General features: G+C 37.5%; 2 protein-coding genes across 2 annotated transcripts; one reads left to right on the forward strand and one right to left on the reverse strand.

The window, feature by feature from the left end:
* Positions 1-594: 594 nt before the first annotated feature.
* LOC112049015 (allergen Tha p 1) lies at positions 595-5,015 on the reverse strand. The gene is made up of 2 exons (XM_024086742.2): positions 4,883-5,015; positions 595-1,119 (listed from the first exon to the last, which is right to left on the reverse strand). Exon 2 carries the CDS (start codon positions 1,110-1,112, stop codon positions 726-728), a length of 387 nt encoding a protein of 128 aa, XP_023942510.1. The 5' UTR covers positions 1,113-1,119; positions 4,883-5,015; the 3' UTR covers positions 595-725.
* A 14,969-nt stretch (positions 5,016-19,984) lies between these two features.
* LOC112049027 (ejaculatory bulb-specific protein 3) lies at positions 19,985-25,539 on the forward strand. The gene is made up of 3 exons (XM_024086760.2): positions 19,985-20,136; positions 22,085-22,271; positions 25,251-25,539. Exons 2-3 carry the CDS (start codon positions 22,085-22,087, stop codon positions 25,454-25,456), a joined length of 393 nt encoding a protein of 130 aa, XP_023942528.1. The 5' UTR covers positions 19,985-20,136; the 3' UTR covers positions 25,457-25,539.
* Positions 25,540-26,137: the final 598 nt, after the last annotated feature.

Raw genomic sequence — 26,137 nt, forward strand, 5'->3', positions numbered from 1 at the left:
TTAAAATTGTACACCAATACCTTTCTCATGAATTGCTTCATATATTAAGGTAAGTTGCATGAAAATCAACGATGTTAGAAGAAAAAAGGGGTAGATAAGTTACATAAACCTCATTCGATGTTTACAACTGGCACACAAAAATGATTTCAGCGGCATTGTCAACGGATCGATGACAGTGGAGCGACTAAGCTCAGGTTTGCTAATTAGCATAATTTTAACGAGCCTCTTGCGGTCCGCGTATAACATAACTAGCCGACGCCGCGCGGTTTTACCCGCGTGGTTCCCGTTCCCGTAGGAAAACGAGGATAATATATAGCCTATAGCCTTCCTCGATAAATGGGCTATCTAACACTGAAAGAATTTTTCAAATCGGACCAGTAGTTCCTGAGATTAGCGCGTTCAATCAAACAAACAAAGAATTTATAGTATTAGTATAGATAATAATATTTATCTACCTCTTTTTTCTTCTAATATAATTTATGAAAATCCATTCAGTAGTTTCAAGATTTTTGCGATCAGACTGATAGACATACGAGTCAGAATACATTGAACTTTGTTTCAAATGATACAGAAGATATTTAAATAAAATTAACATTTAAACATGACCAATTTATTAATCGTTAAAACATTGACAAAATTAAAAACTGCTTTGATAGCAAAAGGTGATATTACGAACAGATTCACTCAACTCTCCCGATCATCCGACTGACTCTTCAGAAAAAGAATTAAGCCTTCCCTTTAGCAGCATCGATCCTGTCCTTGTATTTGACTTGGTAAATGTGCTTAGGGTCGTACTTGGTTGCGAGTTCGTCCCATATTTTGGGTCGTTTGTTGATCATATGTTTGAGAACTTTGTCAGCAGATGTCTTTTGCTTTGCGGTACATTTTGAGCAATCGTGTTCTAATGCATCAGGTAGTGTCTCCTTAAGGGCTTTGGCATCAGATGTGCAGCGGCCTTTATCCATGAGACAATCAGCATAACCTCTTAAAAGACGATCCGATTCCAGAATCTCCTCAACGTTGATATGATCCCATTTATCGGTGTAGGTGGCTGGCTTCGTCCACGCTATCGCCACAATACTGAATAGTGTCAATACGATTAAGCTCTTCATATTTAACCTGAAACAGACAAATATAGAACTTAATAGATCTTTAAATAACAAAGTACACCAAACGCAAGAAGTATCAGTTAGTAGTGTTTGCATGAAGATTGCAATTTTAAAACGATCTTTAATAATAATAATAATAATAATAATTTATTTGCTGAAACTGTGGGTTACAATAGTTCTTACACTATAGATAAAAATTCCATCACAATTTACTGATATATCAGCGTGCAAATATTTACAGAATTTTACAATAATTTATTATACCTACAATTATAAAACGTCAATATTTATACATTACAAAATTTCATGTCATTCATGTACTCGTCAACACTATAATAATTCTTATTATTTAAAATGGAGAAGATTATTCGCTTAAACTTTATTAGGGGCATAGTTTTATATGATTCTGGAAGCTTATTGTACAAAGAAACAGCCATACAGAAGCAATTATTTGAGAGAAGAACCAGCCGTCTCGGTGGCACACAGATTTTATTTGGTTGCCTGCCCCGCCAGTTTGGGCACATTAGTTTTTTGGTAGGGAACAGAGTTGGATTCTTTTTTACGAACAGCAACGTTTCAAATATATAAAGGCATGGCAGCGGTTAGATTTTATTGTTTTTGAACAGAGGTTTACAGCTATCTAAAGGATTGGCTTGAAACACTGACCTTATACAAGCCTTTATTATTTATTAAAAACAATTTATACTAATGCAATTTAATGAGCCGTGATAGCCCAGTGGGTATGACCTCTGCTTCCGATTCCGGAGGGTATGGGTTCGAATCCGGTCTAGGGCATGTATCTCCCTACTTTTCAGTTGTGTGCATTTAAGAAATTAAATATCATGTGTATTTAACGGTGAAGGAAAATATCGTGAGGAAACCTGCGTACCAGAGAATTTTCTTAATGCTCTGCGAGTGTAAAGTCTGCCAATCCGCATTGGGCCAGCGTGGTTTACTATTGGCCTAACCCCTATCATTCTTAGAGGAGACTCGAGCTCAGCAGTGAGCCGAATAAGGGTTGATAACAAACGACGACGATCAATTTAATTGTTGCTAGTACAAAAATGGTAGATATCTAATAGGATTTCTAATAGAATTGCAAATAACTGTAAAATATACATGTTGATCATCTATATATATATTACGATTCGATTCGATAATTCTCTATTTTTCCATCACTGTACCTATTGTTAACTGCATTGGAAAAACATAGAAAACCTGTTATTTTCCACATAGCGTTTCTACTTATTACATCTGTCAGTCAATTCACTAACATTACCGTAAGTTAGCTACGTATTAAAATTAACGTGAAATCAATAAGTACCTCATTTTCGTATTCCATAAAGCCCGTTGTTAACAAAAACCAGAATTTCAACTGGGAAATGTCATCTGCCTACTCTATGATAATCACGATGGGTTGTCAGTAAATACCGGATGACATTTTTTACATATAATCTCAATTTTGATCAATTAGCTTTAAATAAATAGTGAATCACGTGACTTAAGAATTACTAACAATAGCTGCCAGTTGGTAAATTTCGAATAATATGACTAACTAACAAACGTCAAAGTTAGTGAATTTCCATGCTAGTATTAAACACTGACTTATTTGTGTGTTTTGGGCAGTGCATGCTGGCAGTGCGCTCTCCAAGTCAGGCAGCCGTGCCATCTTTGTCTCGGAGCTATTAGGGATATTTTCCACCCCCTAACTCTTCGTTATAGATAAAAATTAAATTGTAGGTCATGCAGAGGGCATAACGTAGTCAGATATTATGTTCTAAAATCGAGTTAAATCTCGATCCGAAGTATAAGTACTATACACAGTCAAAGCATAACTTCCTGCAATAAAAGTATTAGTTTGTTTAGTAACAGAGTTTTCTGTCTACGTAGCTGAGTGTCTACGTCTATAACACAGACATTAACAGAAGCTTGCAAGTGTTCGTTTTTTAATTGCTTTGATTGTCTATTGTCTTATTGTTTCTTATACAAATAATGGTGTTATTTTCATTTGAATAGCTAAACGTTGGACGCACACCATTCTCACGCAGATTAATCAACGTGTACGTACGTATGTACAACTGGACGTATCACTACTTTCTTGAAAACAATCATTGAACCACTATGTATCTGTAGGTATACAATGTTCAATTTGACACAAAACATTCAATAAAAACGTTCGGTAATTATTTATAGCTGCTGCATTTTGTCTAAAATTCGGATAGCACTGGACTCTGAATCTGTGCTAGCCAGACATACTTACATCATTTTATGAAAGCTTGCATACATCATTTTATTCGCCAGCCAATAAGATAATTTAAACTTTTTTTAAATGGTCTTTAAATTCAAATTCAAAAATTTTTAAATTGTTCATTATCGTTCTACATAGACTGAATTAAATTGATTTGTTTGAAAAAAAAATATTATATTTTTTTTTACGTTATTACACCCATTAAAAATTTTAATGGGTGTAATAACGTAATTGCGGCTGTGTTGGTCTAAATTTTGATGTTTCGTGACGTCACGTAAACACTAAACCATAACCAAACGGTTTACTAAACACTAAACCATAACCAAAGGTTTAGTGCTTGTTAAAATTATTAGTTATTAATTACTTTGACGTTTATTCCTTTAGGACATCAAGTAACACTGTGACGTCACAAAATGGACGACAGTGGTTTGACGAGAGAAAAATTGATAAAATACTTGCTACTAAGCCACTAAACAGATGGCGTTTAAAACATGATTCAAATTTCACTGAGTCGTAGTTTTTAAATACAAAAAGTTATTAAATATACTATCGGACCTGTATTACTTTTACTACTGATCCTGTGAGATAGAGCAGTGATAGCCCAGTGGAGAGCAGTGATAGCCCAGTGGATATGACCTCTGCCTCTGATTCCGGAGGGTGTGGGTTCGAATCCGGTCCGGGGCATGCACCGCCAACTTTTCAGTTGTGTGCATTTTAAGAAATTAAATATCACGTGTCTCAAACGGTGAAGGAAAAACATCGTGAGGAAACCTGCATACCAGAGAATTTTCATAATTCTCTGCGTGTGTGAAGTCTGCCAATCCGCATTGGGCCAGCGTGGTGGACTATTGGCCTAACCCCTCTCATTCTGAGAGGAGACTCGAGCTCAGCAGTGAGCCGAATATGGATTGATGACGACGACGACGACTGATCCTGTGTTACTTTTTGATATAATTAATGAAGCTTTTCATTGGTGATGGCATTTTTAGAATATATTTAGTTGTGAAAGCGTAAACATCTAAAAACAAACTCACTCACTTTTTCAATTATAATTTACTGATGGACAACGTGACTTCGTTCGCATGGAAACCCTGAACCATGTATTTTTTTATAATAGGTACTAAGTACAAACCTTCATCGTTAGGTACCTATTTAATGTTGAAAACTGAATTAAAATCCGTTGCGTAGTTTAAAAGATCTAAGGGTACAAACACTAGAAGTGACTTTGTTTTTTTTACAAGTACACTAATTTGTATTTTTGTATGTAACGAATAAACTCAAAAACTACTTGACCGATTTGAAAAATTCTTCCTTTAATAGAAAACTACACTATCAGTGAGTAAAATGGGCTATATTTTATCTACGTATTTCTACGGTAATTGGTACTACACGACTGAAACCGCGAGGTTCTGCTAGTACTATCTAGATAAGTATGGATAACTTTCAATGTACGACTAAATTCTGTAGTTAGAAGGTTCAAAGTTCGCCAAATAATAATTATTTAAAAAAAAATATTGATCCTTACCTTATTAGATCCTGTTTAGTAGTAAACACTGATCGAATGTAACCTGTCTGAGGAGCTGACGGCTAGGTAAGTATATTTATAGTGAGAATGGCGCTGCGCTGTTGACGTTGCAACAATCGAAGGGCTCTATGATTCATTGATTAAGAATAAATCATAAAATAATCACCGATTAGACAATAACTTCCCGCGGAAGATAATGCTATTCTTTTAAACACTAGCGGTTGCATGCGACTTCTTTCACGTCACCATTCATTGTTATTATTTTAAGGGCCAGGACATCATCACTTCAACCCATATTCGTCTCACTGCTGAGCTCAAGTCTCCTCTCAGAATGAGAGGGGCTAGGCCAATAGTCCACCACGCTGGCCCAATGCAGATTGGCAGACTTCATACACGCAGAAAATTAAGAAAATTCTTTGGTATGCAAGTTTCCTCTGGATGATTTTTCTTCTATCGGTATGATAATGAGTATCATTCTCATTATCAATATAATTTAATAGACTAAGAGCCCGTAACCCCAGACCTTCGTCATTTTATAAAAGCTGTAAGTTTGGCATAAGTAAGTATGGTAGCAAATTATGGAGTTTGGATCATGGTGACGTTTTAAGGATCCAGACCCTCAACCATCTAAGTATAAAGTGTTTTTTTGTTTTCCTCGGCATAATATGAGAAATGATTTTCCCAGTCGCCAGTCACTTAGCTTTGCGGCAACCATTAGAAAACACTATTTAAAATTCAACTCTAGCGAAGGATTGCCATGAAGCCAAGTGTCTGCCGAATGCAATATTATTTCTCATATTATGCTGATAAATACTTAGGTGGTTAAGGGTCTGGATCCTTGAACCTGTCTCCAAAAGCCACCACGATCCAAACTCCATAGTTGGTCGCGGTACTTATCTATAGTAGTAGCATAAGCTGACAAACTATCAGCTTTTATAGAATAAAGAAGGTCTGGCTGTTGCTGGGTCTCCGTCTATAATAAAAGAGTTTCTAGGTTCTTCTCAAACCGAAGCGCATTTGGAACCCTCGTAATCTTAATTTTAAGTCTTCGACTTTAATCAAAGAGGATGAAAATCCACGCCCCATTTTGATTCTACACGTCATTGTACCGTAACGCTAAATCGCTTGGCGGTACGTCTTTGACGGTAGGGTGATAACGAGCCACGGGCGAAGCCACCACCAGCCAGACCTGGACCAATTAAGAAAACCTCAATCGACCCAGCCGGTGAACGAACCTCGGTCAAGTAAATCCACTGCGCATTCAGTGCCGTGGCACGGCTAAAAAATTTTTATTAAAAAAATCTTAGACTAAAGGAAGTATTTCATACTTATTTCATAGCTCGAACCTAGGACCTCGTAAGCCGAAATAGGCTACCTACTTTTTTCATAATTTTTTTTAAATATTTTTTTTTGTTTGTGAATACATTACTACCTATTGAATAGAATTTACTTTTTTTTTCTTTGGCGGGTGATTTTAATCTCTACTTTCATTAACCAAACTCGAACAACAAACTAACACGCTTCAGAAATATATTTTTTTTTAATTACTGACATACCTACTCTTTTATTTTTTTACTTTAGTGCACGGTTCATCAATAACTGTCAGTAGTAATTCATTTTTATGGTTCCGTATTTCAAAAGGAAAGAAGCTGGAACCCTTAAAGGATCACTTCATTGTCCGTCTGTCTGTCTGTGTGTTATTGTGAGGACCCGTTATCCCGAAAGCTCGAGGGTCTACAACCCCTTAAAGCTGTAAAACTAGTATGTTAACGTAAATAAAATACGGTCGTTTATGCCGCAGAATATGATTTTTTGAAACTTACTTGCTAGGCTATTCTGTAACGATATTTTTATAACTCGCAAGTGCGAGTTTCGAATTCAAGTATATCTCTCTCTGTTTAACACGATACTTTAGAATGAGAAAGATAGCGGTGAATACGAAACTCGCACTTGCGAGTTATACAAAACATATTTAGAGAATAGCCGTGCCGCTACCAAATTTATAGGGTACGTTAGAACTAAGTGTAATTTGACCAGTAATAGCGTTTTACAGTAAAATATTTGTAAAATCATAAAAATATTTACTTAAAGTAAGTACCTACGTAGGTCATAAATATAATCTTGCGGACGCCCGCGACTTCGTCCGCAAGGAATTCACTTTTTCCCAAATCCTGCGGGAACCATGGATTTTTCGGGATGAAAAGTAGCCTATGTAGCTTGAGTAAAACCTATTCACTTCAGTAGCCGCAGCGTAAAGGAGGAACAAACATACACATTTACACACAAACTTTCGCATCGTGTGATGTGTGATTATCGAGATAAAGCAAAAATGTACTAGTACCTACAAACAACTTACAAAGTAACTACGGAGCCTTCGATAGGTGAATCCAACTCGCACTTGCCAGGTTTTTTTATAAAGCACTGCAAAATAGTTGTTGCTAGATCAAAGTGCAGAAAGATGAAACCTTGAAGTGGGGATTTTTTTCCTATTTGCAACACGTTTTAAAATATTCTCGGTTCAGCACTCATCATACATCGCTCATAGGTATCTAATATTATATTATATTAGCCGACGCCCCGCTGTTTTACCTGCCTAGTTCTCGTTCCCATGAGAATACGGGGATAATATATAGCTTATTGCATTCAGAAATAACGTGGCTTTATAGTCGTAAAAGTAAAAAATACAGGCATAAAATATTGTTTAAAACACTCACAAAAAACGTATTTATCGGTAAAAGAAACTTCAAAGTCAGTTCAGTAGATTCACAAAATACCCCCTACATACCTACTTTATCTGTATATAATATTTAGTATAAGATTATATTGTAATTTTATAAAGCTGAAGAATTTGTTTGTTTGTTTGCTTGAACGCGCTAATCTCAGGTCCGATTTGAAAAATTATTTCAATGTTAGATAGCCCATTTATCGCGGAAGACTATAGGCTATATATTATCCCTGTATCCATACAGGAACGGGAACGAAACAGGTAGAACCGCGCGGCGTTAGCTAGTATTCCATAAATATAAGTATTAGAATTTCTGTATTCGAGCCGCACACGTATCTTACCAATTTTCGGGATTACATTGTGCTTGTATTTCCTTGCAGTTACATTGTTCCGCCAAACACAATAAGGAAAAGTACGTAATTAAGTACCGCTTCATGTTTCCTTGGCGGCGACCGTGCCGCCCTGCCATTAAAATTGCGCTAATGTAAAGGATGATTGCAAAACTTTGCTTACAATTTGCATCATTCTTTGGTTTCTGGTTTTGTTAACTGTAAATAAAAACTTTATTGCTTATATTGGAAAACTGAGCCATGATAGCCCAGTGGATATAAGCCTCTGCTTTCGATTCCGGAGGGTATACGTTCGAATCCGGTCCGGGACATGCCCCTCCAACTTTTCAGTTGTGTGCATTTTAAGAAATTAAATATCACATGTTTCAAACGGTGAAGGAAAAACATCGTGAGGAAACCTGCATACTAGAGAATTTTCATAATTCTCTGTGTATGTGAAGTCTGCCAATCCGCATTGGGCCAGCGTGGTGGGCTATTGGCCTAACCTCTCTCATTCTGAGAGGAGACTCAAGCTCAGCAGTGAGCCGAAAATGGGTTGATAATGATTGGGAAACTATACAGATTTAGTTTAAGAGTTTCATCATCATCATCATCATCATCATCATTCACAACCCATGCAATCCACTGTTAAGCTCGAGTCTCATCTCAGAATGAGAAGGGATAGGCTAATAGTCCACCACGTTGGCCCAATGCGGATTGGAAGACTTCGCACATGTAGATTGTAAAGTATCAAGAAAATTCTCAGGAGGGTATGCAGGTTTCTTCACAATGTTTTTTTGAGTGTAATCATTATTAACCTATTTAAGCGGCTCACTATAGTGTTTCGGGCTTGATTAATTTGTATTGATGAGAACTTTCCACCTAGATGAGGAGGATGGAGGGAATGGTAGGTTGTTCATATTTTACACTAAAAATGGAAAAATAATAAAATTTTAATAAAAAAAATACCACTGCCACTCGGCGTTAGCCGTAAAGTATTAGGTACTAACCGACCACCACCACCAGGCCTCCTTCCTGGTGGGAGACTCACAGTCGCGTGCACAGGGTTTTTAACTAAGGTATGCACTATATGTACAAAATGAACTCAATACAGGTTCGTAAAGAGTTCTCAGGATAGGCAGGGCATTTTTGCATCTATGGTGTGCACGTCGATGAGGGAGAGGGGATACAGAGCTTAGACCCACCACGCTGTTAAAATGCGGGAAGCGAGTTGGCTGGCTTAGGGATATGATGTTGAATTGATAAACGACCGCTATCAGTTGTCTATACTAATATTATAAAGAGGTTTTGTGGTGTTAGGGTAATCTCTGGATCTACTGATCTGATTTTGGAAATTCATTTACCACTAAAAACCCTTGTTATTTGTGAGAGCCAATATTGTATTCTCACGGGAACAGGAACAACGCGGATGAAACCGCGGGGCGTCGGCTAGTTGCTTGTAAAACTACAAAAGTCTGAACAACTGGTTCTCGCTCAGTTTTTATAAACCTGAAAATATCTGAACAATGTGATATTTCTATACTATTTAATAGTTCAATTAGAAAGCAGGTAACTTAGTTGATGTAAAATTAACTATTAATTCTTAGATATTGGACAGAAGCAGGCGTTACTTTGCGGAAGTTCATCATGAATACCTATATATACCCAGGTCCGACAAAATACTCTCTACGTACGTTTCACCCCGAAACCGGAGCATCCTCAGGAGATGTTGACTCTACAACGTGCAATTGCATGTTATATGAAAATTATTATAAATTCGTACTTAATTAATATTTCTTTTACAGATAAATCTATTTTCACAGGGTAGTGATAAACTTAACCCAGAACCAATTTGACTTTTATTTAACTTGGTATCTCCATTATCGTCGCAGATTATAGCACTAACAAAACTATAGATGCAAATATTAATAATAACAGTTGGTAGTAGATTTATTCATGAGACATCGCGTGACGATGAAAATTATGACTGTAATTATTTTATTATGTTTCCCATTATATTTATGTAATGTAATCATCTTATAGCAGTCTTCTACTCTAGCTAACTACATTATACTTCTATCGATCTTACAGGGCTATTTGTCACTTCTATACAGTCGGATTACAAGATCTTACTATACTACTAGGCTGGTAATATAACTAAATTTGTCAGGCAACTTGGACCTAGGAATTCTGCAACTATTATAAAAGTTTGTATGGATTTTTTGGATGTATGTTTGTATGTGTGTTACTCTTTTTTTTTATTCGTTACAAGTTAGCCCTTGACTACAATCTCCCCTGATGGTAAGTGATGATGCAGTCTAAGTTGGAAGCGGGCTAACTTGTTAGGAGGAGGATGAAATTCACACCCCTTTCAGTTTCTACACGGCATCGTACCGGAACGCTAAATCGCTTGGCGGTACGTCTTTGCCGGTAGGGTGGTAACTAGCCACGGCCGAAGCCTCCAACCAGCCAGACCTGGACAAATTAAGAAAATCTCAATCTGCCCAGCCGGGGGAACCCAGGACCTCCGTCATGTAAATCCCCCGCGCATACCACTACGCCACGGAGGCCGTCTTTCGCCGCTGAGATTTTACTCTGCATTACATACATACATATGTACACATTGGACTTTTCATCCCGGAAAAATCCATGGATCCCGAGGGATTTGTGAAAAACTAAATTTCACACGGAGGAAGTCGCGGGCGTCAGCTAGTCTTTCTATAAACAATGCTTCTCCATCGAGTACGATCGCTGGCCATTTGGACGGCACTGTAAAAGGTGCGGGCTCCTGTTTCTTTCAGTAGATCCGACCATCGGGTTGAAGATCTACCCCATGACCTGCTACATTTTCCACCACAATTTTTTATCTAAATTATCGTATAAATTGTAATATTAACACTAACAAACGAAATAATATTATCTTCTGTTAAAAATAGATAGCAATTACACATTACTCCACAAAGCTCATAATTTATTTGTAGGTGTAGCAGCCATGTAACTTCAGGAAATACAATATTTCCTCAGGTTTAATCACCTTACCTGTGAGCCGTGATAGCCCACTTAATATGGGTGTATTATATATTTCTGTCTCTCTGTCTTCGATTCCGGAGAGATTTATTGAAGTAAACAGTACATGGAAAAGCCTTTTGGAAATCCGCGTTAGTGGATTTACCAGTAGGCTAAGTAGGCTGGAGCCTAGGGCGGCAGTTCTTAGATGGCGGAAAATTTGGCCCAAAAAACACAGAAGAACATACAGCAATGAACAAAATGTAACTATAATTTTAATATTTTAGTCCTGTACGCCCTGTATAGTCCTACTAAAATATTAAAACTTGCAATTTTATTGAAACAATTTAAGGTAATTGTATTGATTCGATACCTATCGAATTTCAGAGTTTAGTAGGGGCTGCGAAAATAAATAACCTACTGGCAGCAAATTTGTAAATCCGCCACTGGAAATCCGTTAAACTTCCAGAAAAATCTCACGTACCCAATTATTTTAACATAACCTACCGAATCAGTATTTTATATTGCTAACAGATGAAAAACTTCTAGGAAATACCTAGGTAGCTTTTAGCAAGTAAATAACAAATCATAATTCGTTAAAAACACCTATTTCTCAGTATGCGTAGGTACAACTGAAATAACCAAATCAAATAATTATAATTATGTTTCACGATGTACATTACTGAGGAGTTAACTCGTAGGTAATTCCTAGTTTTTCTGAATAGTCCGAGAACTGGTCGATATTTTTGATGTAGGTAGTTAGTTGAGACAACCTGAAAAGAGGTACAGGGAATGTCCAGTACCTACCCTATACCCGCTTCCATCTTAGATTGCATCATCACTTACCATCAGGAGAGATTATAATCAAGGGCTAACTTGTAAAGAATAAAAAATAAAATAATAACCCCAACACAGAACTGCTAAAAGGAAGCGGGCTAACTTGTTAGGAGGAGGATGAAAATCCACACCCCTTTCGGTTACTACACGATATCATACCGGAACGCTAAATCGCTTGGCGGTACGTCTTTGTCGGTGAAGTGGTAACTAGCCAGGGCCGAAGCCTCCCACCAGCCAAAATATTATACAGAAGTGGTACAGGACACCTTGTCAGTCTGTCTCAAATACCTACCTAGAGTGTCCACTAGCTCTCCCGCTAGAAGTAGACGCAAGTCTGAAGGTCATGACCAATCATTGACGATGACGTTGAACGTTGGTACCACAAACAATGTAGAGCTTGCAAAAAATAGGTAACTATCAAAACTCCTAAAAACCTAATGCTAACCACACACCATCCGTTTAGCCCACATGCCTGCAGCGCTAACGGCTTGACGTCCGATAAAACTGATCGTATGTTGGTCGCGATCGGTATGATGTCATGCACATCGCGACCAACACACCATCAGTTTTATGTCAAGCCGTTAGCGCTGCGGGCATGTGAGCTTACTTGATCGTCTGTGGTTGACATAACGTAATTTAAATGCACTGAAGCCAGGCCTGCATGTCAATTAATTATTGTTACCTTCATTTCCATTCGTCTGTAAGACATTGTTGTGATGCAGACCTTTAATGGTAATTAATTTATTACACACTATCCGAGCCGTGATAGCCCAGTGGATATGGACCACTGCCTTAGATCCGGAAGTCGTAGGTTCGAATCCGGTCCGGGAATGCACCTCTAATTGAATATCACCTGTCTCAAATGGTGAAAGAAAAACATCACATACCTGAGAATTTTCTCAATTCTCAGCGTACTTATCTGCCAATCAGCATTGCGCCAGCGTGATGAACTATTAGCCTAACCTCTCTCATTCTGAGAGGATACTCGTGCTCAACAGTGAGCCGAATATGGGTTGTTAATGATGATGATACCAACAGACGACCGTGACTCCGTCCGCGCTAAATTCAGGTTATTCCAAATCCTGCGGAACCATGGATTTTTACGGAATTTTTAAGGTCTATTTATTTAATTTATTGAATTTTTAAAGTTTAGGCAGGGAGAACAACACGAGCAGATAACGGGGAGTGTTGATCGATTGTCAAGGACTTCCTTAACCCTACATCTTGTAGTCACAAGTTCAGGACTCTGCTCGGAGTTTTTCTCTCTACCACGCGATGGACCCGGCACCCGCACGGTGAATCCATGGAATGCTAACGCCCGAAATTAATAATCAATCCTAATCCGTTTTTTCCCGTCTAAGATCGATATTTCAATCCATTTCTTATATAAAGCATGCCAATAAGCGATCCTCGAATCTAGTTTGCAATCATAAAAATCAATCTATCATTGGGAGGACGGATCACAGATTAGAGATGGCCTCTGTATGAAAATGTAAATTTTTGCGTGTCAATAACCTATCCGACCATTTTGACATATCCATAGATCGGTGTAAACAAAACGAACTTCTGTATTCAAACTACAAAAACGTCAGTTCAAGTTGTCAAAAATTTTCCGTTCCATTTTCGGTAGTGCGTTCTTCGTGTAGTGTGTATTTGATAATAAAATGATTTTTTTACGTGTTTTGAAATGTAAAGTCATATTTAGCTTAAAACATATTTCAAGTAGGTATTCCGTTTTTAATTTAAAGATTTATAAAACGTTGAATAAAAAGTATTATTCAATTAAGCACTGTGCTAAGAACGGAACGACAAGGAGGGAAAAGATCGCTTGCGATCCGTCAGAAAAACATATTTAGATTGCAGAGTTTTAATATTGGCACGAAGATTAGAGATCAATCGGGCGATTGGCAACAATCTAAGATTTATTTGAATCTTAGATTGGAGATACATTATTAATTTCGGGCGTAAGATATTCGTCTCACTGTGTATCTTGTAAATAATAATAATAAGCACTTCAGAAAACACAGTCACTTAAAATGTGTTTATATGTACTTACTAGCAGACGCCCGCGACTTCGTCCATAAAAATCAATGTAAAACTTTTAACCCCTAATTCAACACTTTAGGGGTTGAATTTTTAAAATTCAACCGCTAAAGTGTTGAAGTATATTTATTTATTTGTTTTGAAGTATATTTATTTATTATTTATCTTGATCGGTTCAGCCGTTTAGTCGTGGAGGTAACAGACAGACAGACATACAGACTTGCTTTCATATTTATAATATTAGTATAATTACTTATTGATACTTTTTAATTCATACCTCATTATTATCATTATTATCAAGCCATACTCAACTTACTGCTGAGCTCGAGTCTCCTCTCGGAATGGGAGTGGTTAGGCCAATAGTCCACCACGATGGCCCAATGCGGATTGGCAGACTACACACACGCAGAAAATTAAGAAAATTCTCTGGTGTGCAGGTTTCCTCACGATGGTTTCCTTCACCGTTTGAGACACGTGATATTTAATTTCGATGCACACAACTGAAAAGTTGGAGGTGCATGCCCCGGATCGGGTTCGAACCCACACCCTCCGGAATCTGAGGCAGAGGTCATATTCACTGGGCTATCACTGTCGTTCATACCTATATACTTGTACATAATGTGTTTAATTATATTAAATAACAGTTGGTATCACCATATATATTATTATAGCAATGAAAAGCCACTATATTTCATACACAACATCTGAACTGCTTATTTCATTATAATTTAATAATTATATGGAGTGTAAAAACAACGTTTCTTGGTTTTTGGTTCTCTAAAAATAGAAAAAAATTAATAATTATATCTGATAAAGAATCGGTTTCTTTTTCGCTTTAGTTATTAATTTATGAATTGGGTACCTACAACACAGGTTTTATTCTACAATATCTTGGAAATACAAATCACACTTATATTATAAAGGCGAAAGTTTGTGTATATGTTTTTTCCCTCTTTTGCGCTGCGGCTACTGAAGCGATTTGGCTGAAATTTGGGATGGAAATAGTTTTTTTCTGCATTAACACATAAGCTTTTTATCCCGGAAATTACCATGATTCCCGCGGGATTTGTGAAAAACTGAATTCTACGCGGTCGAAGTCAGAGGCGTCCGTTGGTTAAATATAATTTAAACATCAGTGAAATTCACATCATGATTGAAATCGTTGTCGCAGGTCATCTCCTCTCAGATAAAAATAGAAGAAAATAACCTCTAGGCTTAACCCTCCTTGCCTGAATAATGCGCGGACGATCTTGACCCCTGGTCATGTTCTTCCAACCCCTTCCGGGGCTACAGCCTTAAGGCGTGAGGCCGTAAGTAACCACGGCTGAAGTCTACCGTAAAACCAGACCTAAGCCAATTTAGAAAATATATGATTACGCTCTACCCAAACAAAATTCAGCGCCTGAAGACAAAAATCTTCGAACAGTGCGTGTTGCCCTATTCGAGACTTGATTGCTAACTATGGGCCTCATAAGACGGCTGAGAGTCACATAGCGGGCGATGGTACAAGCTATGCTTGGAGTTTCTCTACGCGAACGAATCAGAAATATGAAGAAACACAAAAGTCACCGACATAACTCAAAAAACCGAACTGGAGCAGTAATGGGCGGGACATATTTCGAAGATCCGATAGACGTTGGGGTCCCAAGGAGCTGGAATGGCGACCCTGTTCTCTGACCTCTGAAAGCGCAGTGTTGGTCGACCCCTTACTGGTGGGCTGACGACATCAAGAGAGTCACAGGGATTCGCTAGATGCAAGCGACTCCAGGATCGTGATGTTTGAAAGCCCTACAAAAGGCCTACGACGTGGACGTCCATCGGCTGATGATGATGACTACTCAAAGAGGATTTTACTACCTAACTAACTATTTAAGTTATACATAAGTTGTATTAAAAATAGATTATTATAAGATTTTTTGTGAAATTATTAGATTTGTAATATTAGGACTGACATGTACCTTGTATAAAAGTCCTTTTAAATAAAGATAAAAAAATAATAATAAAAACAGAATACGCTGCAGACAGACGGTTGGGAGGCGTGTTTTAATTTGAATCTGTGAAAGAATTAATATTGTGAAATTTTATGATCCACAATTTTTGTCTGAGGTATTTTTATGATAAAACTTACAGTTTTGCTGAAAATCGCAAAAACTCATTTTTTTGACCTTTGATCAAGAATATTTTTTTTTCCTTACAGGGGAAAGATGGGGAACTTTCAGATTTTATGTTTAATGATATTTTAAACAATCTTACCGATATTCAGCTTGGTGGGAATTTATGTAACTTCGAATGTTTAAATTGACCTGATTATGATACATTTGTACGTTTGGCAGTCCGCGGTATAAGTAACAATCGCCTCCAACACCACATCTCGAACAAACAAATAAGCATAACAAATTAATTCCATGTACCTTGGATACATATTATATTCAGTCAAGTAACTCACATAATATACGTATATTATATGAGCTACTTACTCTACATATTATATATCACAATTCACAGTACTTACTCAGAACGAGATTTCAATCTTTCATTAATTATACCTTCTAAGAACAATGATTGAATGTTGTTTACTTACGTGCAACTAATAAATTTTAATAAATTAAACCAACCTATAATTACTCGTATATCAGTTGCCAGGAAGCTTTTCTAGAATCAAATTTAAATTAACTTAATTAACAGTTTTCCTCAAAAGGAATATGCTACTATGTACCTACTTATTATCCGACTGCGTCAGAAGGTAATGTTCTAACAATCTTAAAAACGAATGAAATATTATCACCACATAGTACAAAACAAAGTCGCTAATGAATGGTAAAGATTTCTCACAAAAGACAAAAATGCTTGCTTAAAATAAATATAAAACAGTGACATAACTTATAAATGACTTCGTCAGCGTGAAATTTAGTTTTTCACAAATCCCTTGGGAACCATGGATTTTTCCGGGACGAAAAGTAGTCTATGTGTTAATCCTGAGTAAATCCAAATTTCAGCCAAATCGCCGCAAAGTTGACAAAGTTTCATACAATCTTTCATCCCCTATTTTATCCCCTTAGGGGTAGAATTAATCATAATCCTTTCTTAGCGGATGCTTACGTCGTAACATCTACCTCTATGCCACGCGGACGAAGTCGCGGGTGCCCGCTAGTTACAAATAAAATACCGAAAGTCGATCGATTTAGTAAATGCTAAATGTAATTAATTTAATGTGAACAGATCCAAATTTCGGATTTTTTATTAATTTTCCCGTAAACGGAAAATTTCCGGTCCGGTCCTAATAGATATTTCATGTAACAAACATTCCCATTAATAGCCCTTGCTATTACATCCGTATTACAAATAAGATAACAAAAATCGTCGAGAAGAGATAACGATTTCATTGAATTAAAAATACACAGAATTACACATTAAACATAGTAAAAAACCTTCACCAAAGCATGTTTTACGAGCTACCTCCACCGCAAACTATAAAAAGCTTTGTTCATTTAGATTTATTGTGATGAATAAAAACAACAAATAGCTTCATAGCAGTTGCATAAAAATACAAAATGTTTGGCGCTTTTAGACATTAGCACAGAATACATTTACATTTATTATGTATGTATAAATACATTATTTCTCTCTTTACAGTCGTTCCTTCATTACTGAAGATCGTGGTCCTGGTAAGATCCCAGCCTGCGGGTCCACGCCTTCCATCGGCTTCTGTTGGTGGCCATCGCTGCTATCGTATAGAACTTCGTCCCATTATCCTCCTTTAGCTGGTCAGCCCATCGTGTTGGCCCTTCGGTCTTTTCCCTTCAGTGATGCCTGTTAGTACCATGCTCAACGACCTCAGCAGGGTTTCTCAACGTGTGGGCCTTAAAATGAACATGAGTAAGACGAAGATCATATCTAATGCTCATGTACCGCTTCACCCAGTTATTGTTGAGCGCTCGAAATCGTAGACGAACATATATACCTAGGACACACAGTCCAGTTAGGTAGGTCCAATTTCGAGAAAGAGGTGAATCGCCGAATCCAGCTTGGCTGGGCAGTGTTTGGGAAAGTCCGCGACACCTTTTCGTCCGAAATTCCTTAGTGGCTGAAGACGAAAGTCTTCGAACAGTGCGTGTTGCCAGTGATGACCTATGGTTCCGAGACTTGGTCGCTAACTATGGGCCTCATAAGATCAGAGTCACACAGCGGGCGATGGAACGAGCTATGTTAGGAATATCTCTGCGTGATCGAGTGCTGGAATAGCGACCCCGCACTAATGGGCGCAGTGTTGGTCGACCCCCCACCAGGTGGACTGACGACATCAACCGGATTGCAGGGAGCCGTTGGATGATGGCGGCTCGAGACCGTTTTGTTTGGAAGTCCATGCAAGAGGCCTATGTCCAGCTGTGGACGTCCATCGGCTGATAATGATGATGATGCCTGTTATTATAAATTTCTCTAAGCTACAGTCACCACGCCGTATAATGTGTCCGAAAGATCCCAGTATGGGTTAGTAACATAAGGAGGAAAACCTAACCTTGACTCCGAGCTGCGATAGAATAGACACGTTTGTGCGCTTGGCTGTCCAAGATATTCTAAACATGCGCCTCCAGCACCACATCTCGAACGCGTCTATTCTTGCCTTTGTCTGCTTTTTTTAAATAAATTATTATTATTTTCTGATTACCTTAACCGCTTCTCATTTATAAACGGTCATATCGCAAAGTCCCGTGCAGTTGTGGTTCTTGTAGGAATACTGAGATAAAAAGCAGCTTAAGCTACTTGCTGATAATAATTTTAGCTTTCCATTATTGAAAGAGTTTACTCTTTCAGATCGACTGTCTAACGGCCAGTTTCTTCATCGCAAGTAACAGTCAAAGTAACGTCATAAATCAAAAGTGACGGTCTTATTCACTGAAAAATAAAGTTTTCTTTACTACTTACTACGTTTACTGTTACTTTAGCTTTACATGAAGACTTATTGTTTACACTAACTGGCTGTAAGTGTATGTGTATCTGCTGGAAAGTGAAAGGTGCGCAGAATAGGTTACGCACAAAAACGTAATGCTGTCATTCGTTTATCGAATTATACTGCCCATGTTTTTTTCATACCCGGGGCTTGAAATTTTAAATTTGAAATTGAAATTTGAAATGAAATGAAATTTATTGTTAAAATAAGTCCTTTTACAATGGTGCTGAGGGGTCCTCAGGATTTAAGTATGATAAACCTGTATCTCAGGTTCTTAATCAGGTGAGATTGTAATCAATGGGTAATTTGTGGAAAATGAAAAAAAAATAAAGGTCTAGCTATCGCAGGCTCTCGATCCATAATAATAGGTTAGCAATCAATAGAACAGATCACGCATGGATATTATATTGTTACTGGCAAGTAATTTTCCAATATGTCGTACAGTAATTTTCCAAAGAAACCACATATAACAATACCTAGGTTATCCAAGTATTTTTATTTTTATACAATCACAAAAAAATATTTTGTTACCTTGAATGTTCATAGAAGCAAACGGAAATTCTCATATCTCAAGTAATCATACAGGCTGTTTTTTATTCGAGCTCGTATTCGAATGCATTGAAATTTGACATTTTTTTTTTTGTAAAATTTTACACATAACCTCTACAATAGCCTTTCTAAATATTAAATTGTAAAGTAAAAACTTTCATTATAAGCATGTGTTTTTTTGAAAAATTGTGTTAATCAGAGAAGGTACTTTAAGCTCTTAGCTAGTTTAAGCCGATAGTTTAGCTAGTACCTTATAGATGTAACAGTAAAACTATCGAGTCCTAAGTAGCTGACGCCGCGCGGTTTTACCCACGTGGTTCTCGTTCCCGTAAGAATACTGGGATAATACATCGGTAAATGGGCTATCTAACACTGAAAGAATTTTTCAAATTGGTCCAGTAGTTCCTGAGATTAGCGCTCTCAATCAAACAAACTTGTGCTGAGCTGGGACCATTTTTTGGGTTATGCCACACATCGCAGGGTATTGTCCTGGATGTCCTGGTGTACTGGAGATATTGTGATGTGTGACATAATTTCGAAATTAACGCATTTTTCTTTCTTTCTTTCAAACAAACAAACTCTACAGCTTTATAATATTAGTATATATGTAAGGCGTAATGATATGTATGTGCCGAAAATTAAGCCACCTATATGTGTAACTTCTTACTCATCAAGCACCACCGGATTAATCCTACGTCAGTGCGGGAGGAGGGCAAATTAGATGCTTCACAACACTCCGACCATTATAAATACAGCCCGCTACAACTCGGCACTCATAAATCACCGGTGATTGTGCAACCTAACTTATTGTGATACGGTAGGTCTTTTGTTTTACACGCTTTAATAATATTATTATGTCCTCTGCTAATATATCATAGTCATCATAGAGTATCATCATAATCATCATATCAGCCGATGGACGTCCACTGCAGGACATAGGCCTTTTGTAGGGACTTCCAAACATCACGATACTGAGCCGCCTGCATCCAGCGAATCCCTGCGACTCGCTTGATGTCGTCAGTCCATCTGGTGGGGGGTCGGCCAACACTGCGCTTAGTAGTGCGGGGTCGCCATTCCAGCACTTTGGGACCCCAACGTCCATCGGCTCTTCGTACTATGTGCCCCGCCCATTGCCACTTCAGCTTCGCAACCCGTTGAGCTAAGTCGGTGACTTTGGTTCTTCTGCGGATCTCCTCATTTTTGATTCGATCACGCAGAGATACTCCTATAATAATACGAGTATGTGTGGATCAAAACTTGATAGTTAAATTAGATTGACTTCTAGAATTTCGTATTTATACATAAAATATTTCTATACTAATATTATAAAGAGGAAAGATTATTTGGTTTGTTTATTATGGGTACTTTAGATAAGGGTAACAGGGTTACTATGTAATTTAACCCTGTTAGTTACCAGGACTAATCATTTTCGTAGTTAAAAAAGTTTTAACTACGAAAATGATTAATCCTGGTCTCTCAAATCAAATCCATCGTCTCATCAACAAATTAACTTGACAGTAATCAATTGTAAAAATGCTCCACGGATCCTGGACTATAAGTAAACCTTATAATTAGTACCTTAGACTTAGAAAGTCAAATACTCAGATATTGAAAACCATCTAGCGCACCAATAGGTCGTCAATAATAGTTATTACTTTTGTTTATTAATTATAGCCTTATTATAAATCAAAGTATAACTTTAATAACTCCAAAAAACTTAAAATAAGAATTGTAAAGTAGTCTCAATTGGCAATTATGTATTTTTAAATAAAAGTTTGAGCACAGTAGAAGCGTTTGATCTACTTACTCCTACCTACTAAATAATATTTTCTATGATTCTTTTAAAAAATACTTTTCTTCTTTTTAAGATAAAAATGGAACCGACTTCAAAGACGTATTTCACTACAAAATTACTAAACTTTTATAAAAATAAAATGTGACTAACCGGAAAGTATACTCTTTCAAACGAAAAAAAAACAAAATTGGTTAATAAATGACGAAGTTATGCGGTAACAAACATTAAAAAAAACATAATTACGCGTTGAATTGAGAACCTCTTCCAAATTGGTCTCATTTCATTTTCATGAAAATCGATTTAGTAATTTTGTCTTAAAATCAAAATAACTGAAATACGTCTTTGAAGTCGATTCCATTTTTATATTAAAAATATAACAAATATTTTTTTTATCTTCTGTGTATTGTCTGTGTTTGTATCCAATTTTTTTTTTGTTTTTTTTTAGTCTTTCATTATTCCTGCGATCTGTCTTGAGATATTCAGCGGGATTTTAAGTATTTGTAATTAGGCGTGTTAGGTGCAAAATCCAGTGATTTGCCCAAATATAACAATGTAGTGTCTCATCGTTATCAATCCATATTCTTCCACTGCTGAGCTCGAGTCTCCTCTCAGAATGAAAGGGGTTAGGCCAATAGTCCACCACGCTGGCCCAATGCGGATTGGCAGACTTCACACACGCAAAGAATTAAGAAAATTCTCTGTTGTGCAGGTTTCCTCACGATGTTTTCCTTCACCGTTTGAGACACGTGATATATAATTTCTTAAAATGCACACAACTGAAAAGTTGGAGGTGCATGCCCCGGACCGGATTCGAAGCCACACCCTCCGGAATCGGAGGCAGAGGTCATATCCACTGGGCTCGTCTCTTGAGCCTTTTGAAAGTTGTACCCGGTTTCTTCAATTTCGTTTGTGTTTGTGTCCAAAAATTTTTTTTTCTTGCTTTTAATTTTCTTACCTTTTGAATTCACAGATGATTGCGAAAGTAATTGGACTATTGTGCGTCGTGCTTGCGCTGGCACTCGCTGAGGACAAATATACATCCAAATATGACAACTTCAACATAACGGAGGTGCTGGAGAACCCAAGGCTAAGGCAAGCCTATGGCAACTGTATGCTTGGTAAGGGGAAATGCACCCCTGAAGGAAAGGAACTCACAGGTAAATTAATAAAAAGTATATAATAACAGTTGTGTGCATTTTAAGAAATTAAATATTAAGTGTCTCAAACGGTGAAGGAAAACATAGTGAGAAACCTGCGTACCAGAGAATTTTCTTAATTCTCCGCGTGTGTGAAGTCCGTTAATCCGCATTGGGCCAGCGTGGTGGAATAACTCGAGCTCAGCAGTGAGCCGAATATGGGTTGATATATGGGTTTATTTTGAGAATTTTCTTAATTTTCAAAAAAATCCATAAGTACATTAAATAAAGTAAGTAACATTAAATTCAGAAAATGTTCTGGCACGCAGGTTTCCTCACGATGTTTTCCTTCACCGTTTGAGACTCTTTATATTTAATTTCTTAAAATGCAGAGCCGTGGTAGCCCAGTGGATATGACCTCTGCCTCCGATTCCGGAGGGTGTGGGTTCGAATCCGGTCCGGGGCATGCACTTCCAACTTTGCAGTTGTGTGCATTTTAAGATCTGCTATCAGCTGTCAATAATAATGACTGGTAACGACGATTAACGTGCTCTCCGAGGCACGTTGGTGTAAAGCGACCAATTTCCCAAAATTTCTTAGAAGAAAGAAAGCTCTATCTCTTAGCTCGACCCAGAACTCGATCCAGGACCCCTTTATCATAAGCTAACCATTGGTCCAACGAGGCAACGAGATCATTAAAATCGTCTTGTTTGTGGGAGTGAGACAGATTTTTTTAATAAGTTTCTTAAATTTTGGATAGTATAATGGTACTACGAGTACATACAATGATTTTATTCTAAGCAATCTTTTTTTTTTATTCTTTACAAGTTAGCCCTTGACTACAATCTCACCTGATGGTAAGTGATGATGCAGTCTAAGATGGAAGCGGGCTAACTTATTAGGAGGAGGATGAAAATCCATACCCCTGTTTCTACACTTCATCGTACCGGAACGCTAAATCGCTTGGCGGTACGTCTTTGCCGGTAGGGTGGTAACTAGCCACGGCCGAAGCCCCCCACCAGCCAGACCTGGACAAATTAAGAAAATCTCAATCTGCCCAGCTGGGGATCGAACCCAGGACCTCCGTCTTGTAAATCCACCGCGCATACCACGGCGCCACGGAGGCCGTCAAAATCATTAAGTACATTTATGCATTTATTACAGACAAACACTTCACTATTTTATTTATTTATTTATATAAGACAATATTCATTCTACGAGTATTGCAGTGCTTGTTTGTATGCATTGACGATCTATACATCGATGTTCGTAGGACAATCATCGATACTATTAAATCAATGAAGACAATTGATCATTACATTTATTATTTCCTACCTGTATAAATGGTGCCTGCTTCCTAGTATCAATACAACAATACGTACCTGTACAATTATCTATACTAATATTATATAGAGGAAAGATTTGATTGTTTGCATTGAATAGGTTCCGAAACTACAGAACCGATTTAATAATTCTTTCATTGTTGGGAAGCTACACTATCCCCGAGTGCAATAGGCTATATTTTATCTGCGTATTCCTACGGAAACGGAAACTATACGCGAGTGAAATCTATACTAATATATAAAGCTGAAAAGTTTGTTTGTTTGATTGAACGCGCTAATCTCAGGAACTACTGGTCCGATTTGAAAATTCTGTCAGTGTTAGATAGCCCATTTATTGAGGAATGCTATAGGCTATGTATTATCCCCGTACTCCTACGGGAACGGGAACCACGCGGATGAAACCACGCGCCCTCAGCTAGTACTATATAAATAAAATTGAAGTGTCTGTATGTTATTTAAAAATAACTCTGTTTAATTGCAACTACTCTAAACCTACACTATCCCCGTGTGCTATAGGCTAGATTTTATATCCGTATGAACTGAATGAACTTTGTTCCTCTTCCGTAGGACTTTTCGAATGTATACTCGTACGTTTATTATCAGAGGGGCTATGCAGCGTTTTCGATAAAATCTCCCATACTTGGTTTGTTTGGCTTGACTTTTTCAACAATTATTATTTTCCGCCACTTTCAATGATTATCGTAATTTTTCAACCAATTTACGTTATTATTATCTTAATCAAAATAAGATAATTTTTATTTAATTATAACTTGTATAGGATATTTTGGCAAAGTTTACAATACTACTAAAATGTTTCAAATTATTATTTTAAATAATATAAACGTTTACAAAAATATCATATAATTCCAACCGTAATTTATTAATTATATTTAATTATACTTAAAAGTAAAATCGTATTTAAATAAAAATTAATTTAAATTTATTCTACTTCTACTTAATACATTATTTATACATATAAGTAGGTAGATATTTTTTACAATCGTGCAGATTATCAAAAGCTATAATTATTGCAACAATACGTCATCATTGTAAAATAGAAAAAACCGAAGAAATTAAATTAGCACTGTCTATATCATGACAGTGCCGGTTTGATGCTTCTGCTAGAGTGCGCGCTCGTTTATTTTGATTTGATCAACCCATAATCGGCTCACTGCTGAGCTCGAGTCTCCTCTCAGAATAAGACCAAGGGGTTAGGCCAATAGTCTACTACGCTAACCCAATGCGGATTGGCAGACTTCACATACGCAGAGAATTACTAAAATTCTTTGATATGCAGGTTTCCTCACGATGTTTTTCCTTCACCGTTTGAGTTAAGTGTGATATTTAATTTCTCAAAATGCACACAACTGAAAAGTTGGAGGTGCATGCCCCGGACCAGATTCGAACCCACACCCTCCGGAATCGGAGGCAGAGGCCGTATCCACTGGGCTATACGTTTATTTTAAGTTGGCATAATTATTTATTTGGTAGTCGTTAGTAAGGTTAATAAAATGTATTTAAATATCTCATTGACATTGACAGGTGTCAGAAACGCAGTCTCTGAGCAGCAGGACTTTAACCATTAAGGTTTCTTGTTGACTGCGGAACCTTAAAAACGTAAGAGTATACATTAATAATGTATTTGTTTTTTTAACAGAACATATGCAGGAAGCCCTTGAGACTGGATGCAAAAAATGTACCGATGCCCAAATAGACGGAACAGCTACCGTGACCGATTACCTCATTAAACACGACCCTGCTCTGTGGAAGGAATTGACTGCAAAGTTTGACCCCACGGGAACCTACAGGAAGCAGTACGAAGACCGTGCTAGAGAAAAGGGTATTGTCATCCCTCAAGACTAATTCTATGTTCACGGAAACTACAAATTACTTTTTTTATATTTTGGTTACCAATTGATTTCTTAATAAATATATTTATGAATTAATTGATAATTTTATTCATCATCATTAGCAGCCTCAGATCAATTACCTTTGAACTTGCATAGCACAAAAATTCACCAACAAAATTGTCTGTAGTTTTTTGAGGGTGACGAGGTAAACTCATACACCGTATATCATCATCATCATCATTATCAGCCGATGGACATCCACTGCTAGACATAGGTCTTTTGCTTGAACTTCCAAACAAAACAGTCTCGAGCCGCTAGCATCCAGCAGCTCCCTGCAACCCGCTTGATGTCTTCAGTTCACCTAGTTGGGGGTAGACCAAAACTGCGCTTTCCGGTGCGGGGTCGCCATTCCAGCACCTTGGGACCCCAACGTCCATCGGCTCTTCGAACTATGTTGCCTGCCCATTGCCACTTCAGTTTTGCGACTCTGAGCTATGTCGGTGACTTTGGTTCGTCTGCGGATCTCCTCATTTCTGATTCGATCACGCAGAGAAACCCCAAGCATAGCTCGCTCCATCGTCCGCTGATTAACTTTGAGCCTTCTAATAAGGCCCATGGTTAGCGAAAAAATATACACACGTGTAATTTTAACACAATGAAACATCGATTCTATAGACGCAGTAGGTATAAACAC

The sequence above is a fragment of the Bicyclus anynana genome, chromosome 20, assembly GCF_947172395.1.
Source record: "Bicyclus anynana chromosome 20, ilBicAnyn1.1, whole genome shotgun sequence".
Classification (NCBI taxonomy): domain Eukaryota; kingdom Metazoa; phylum Arthropoda; class Insecta; order Lepidoptera; family Nymphalidae; genus Bicyclus; species Bicyclus anynana.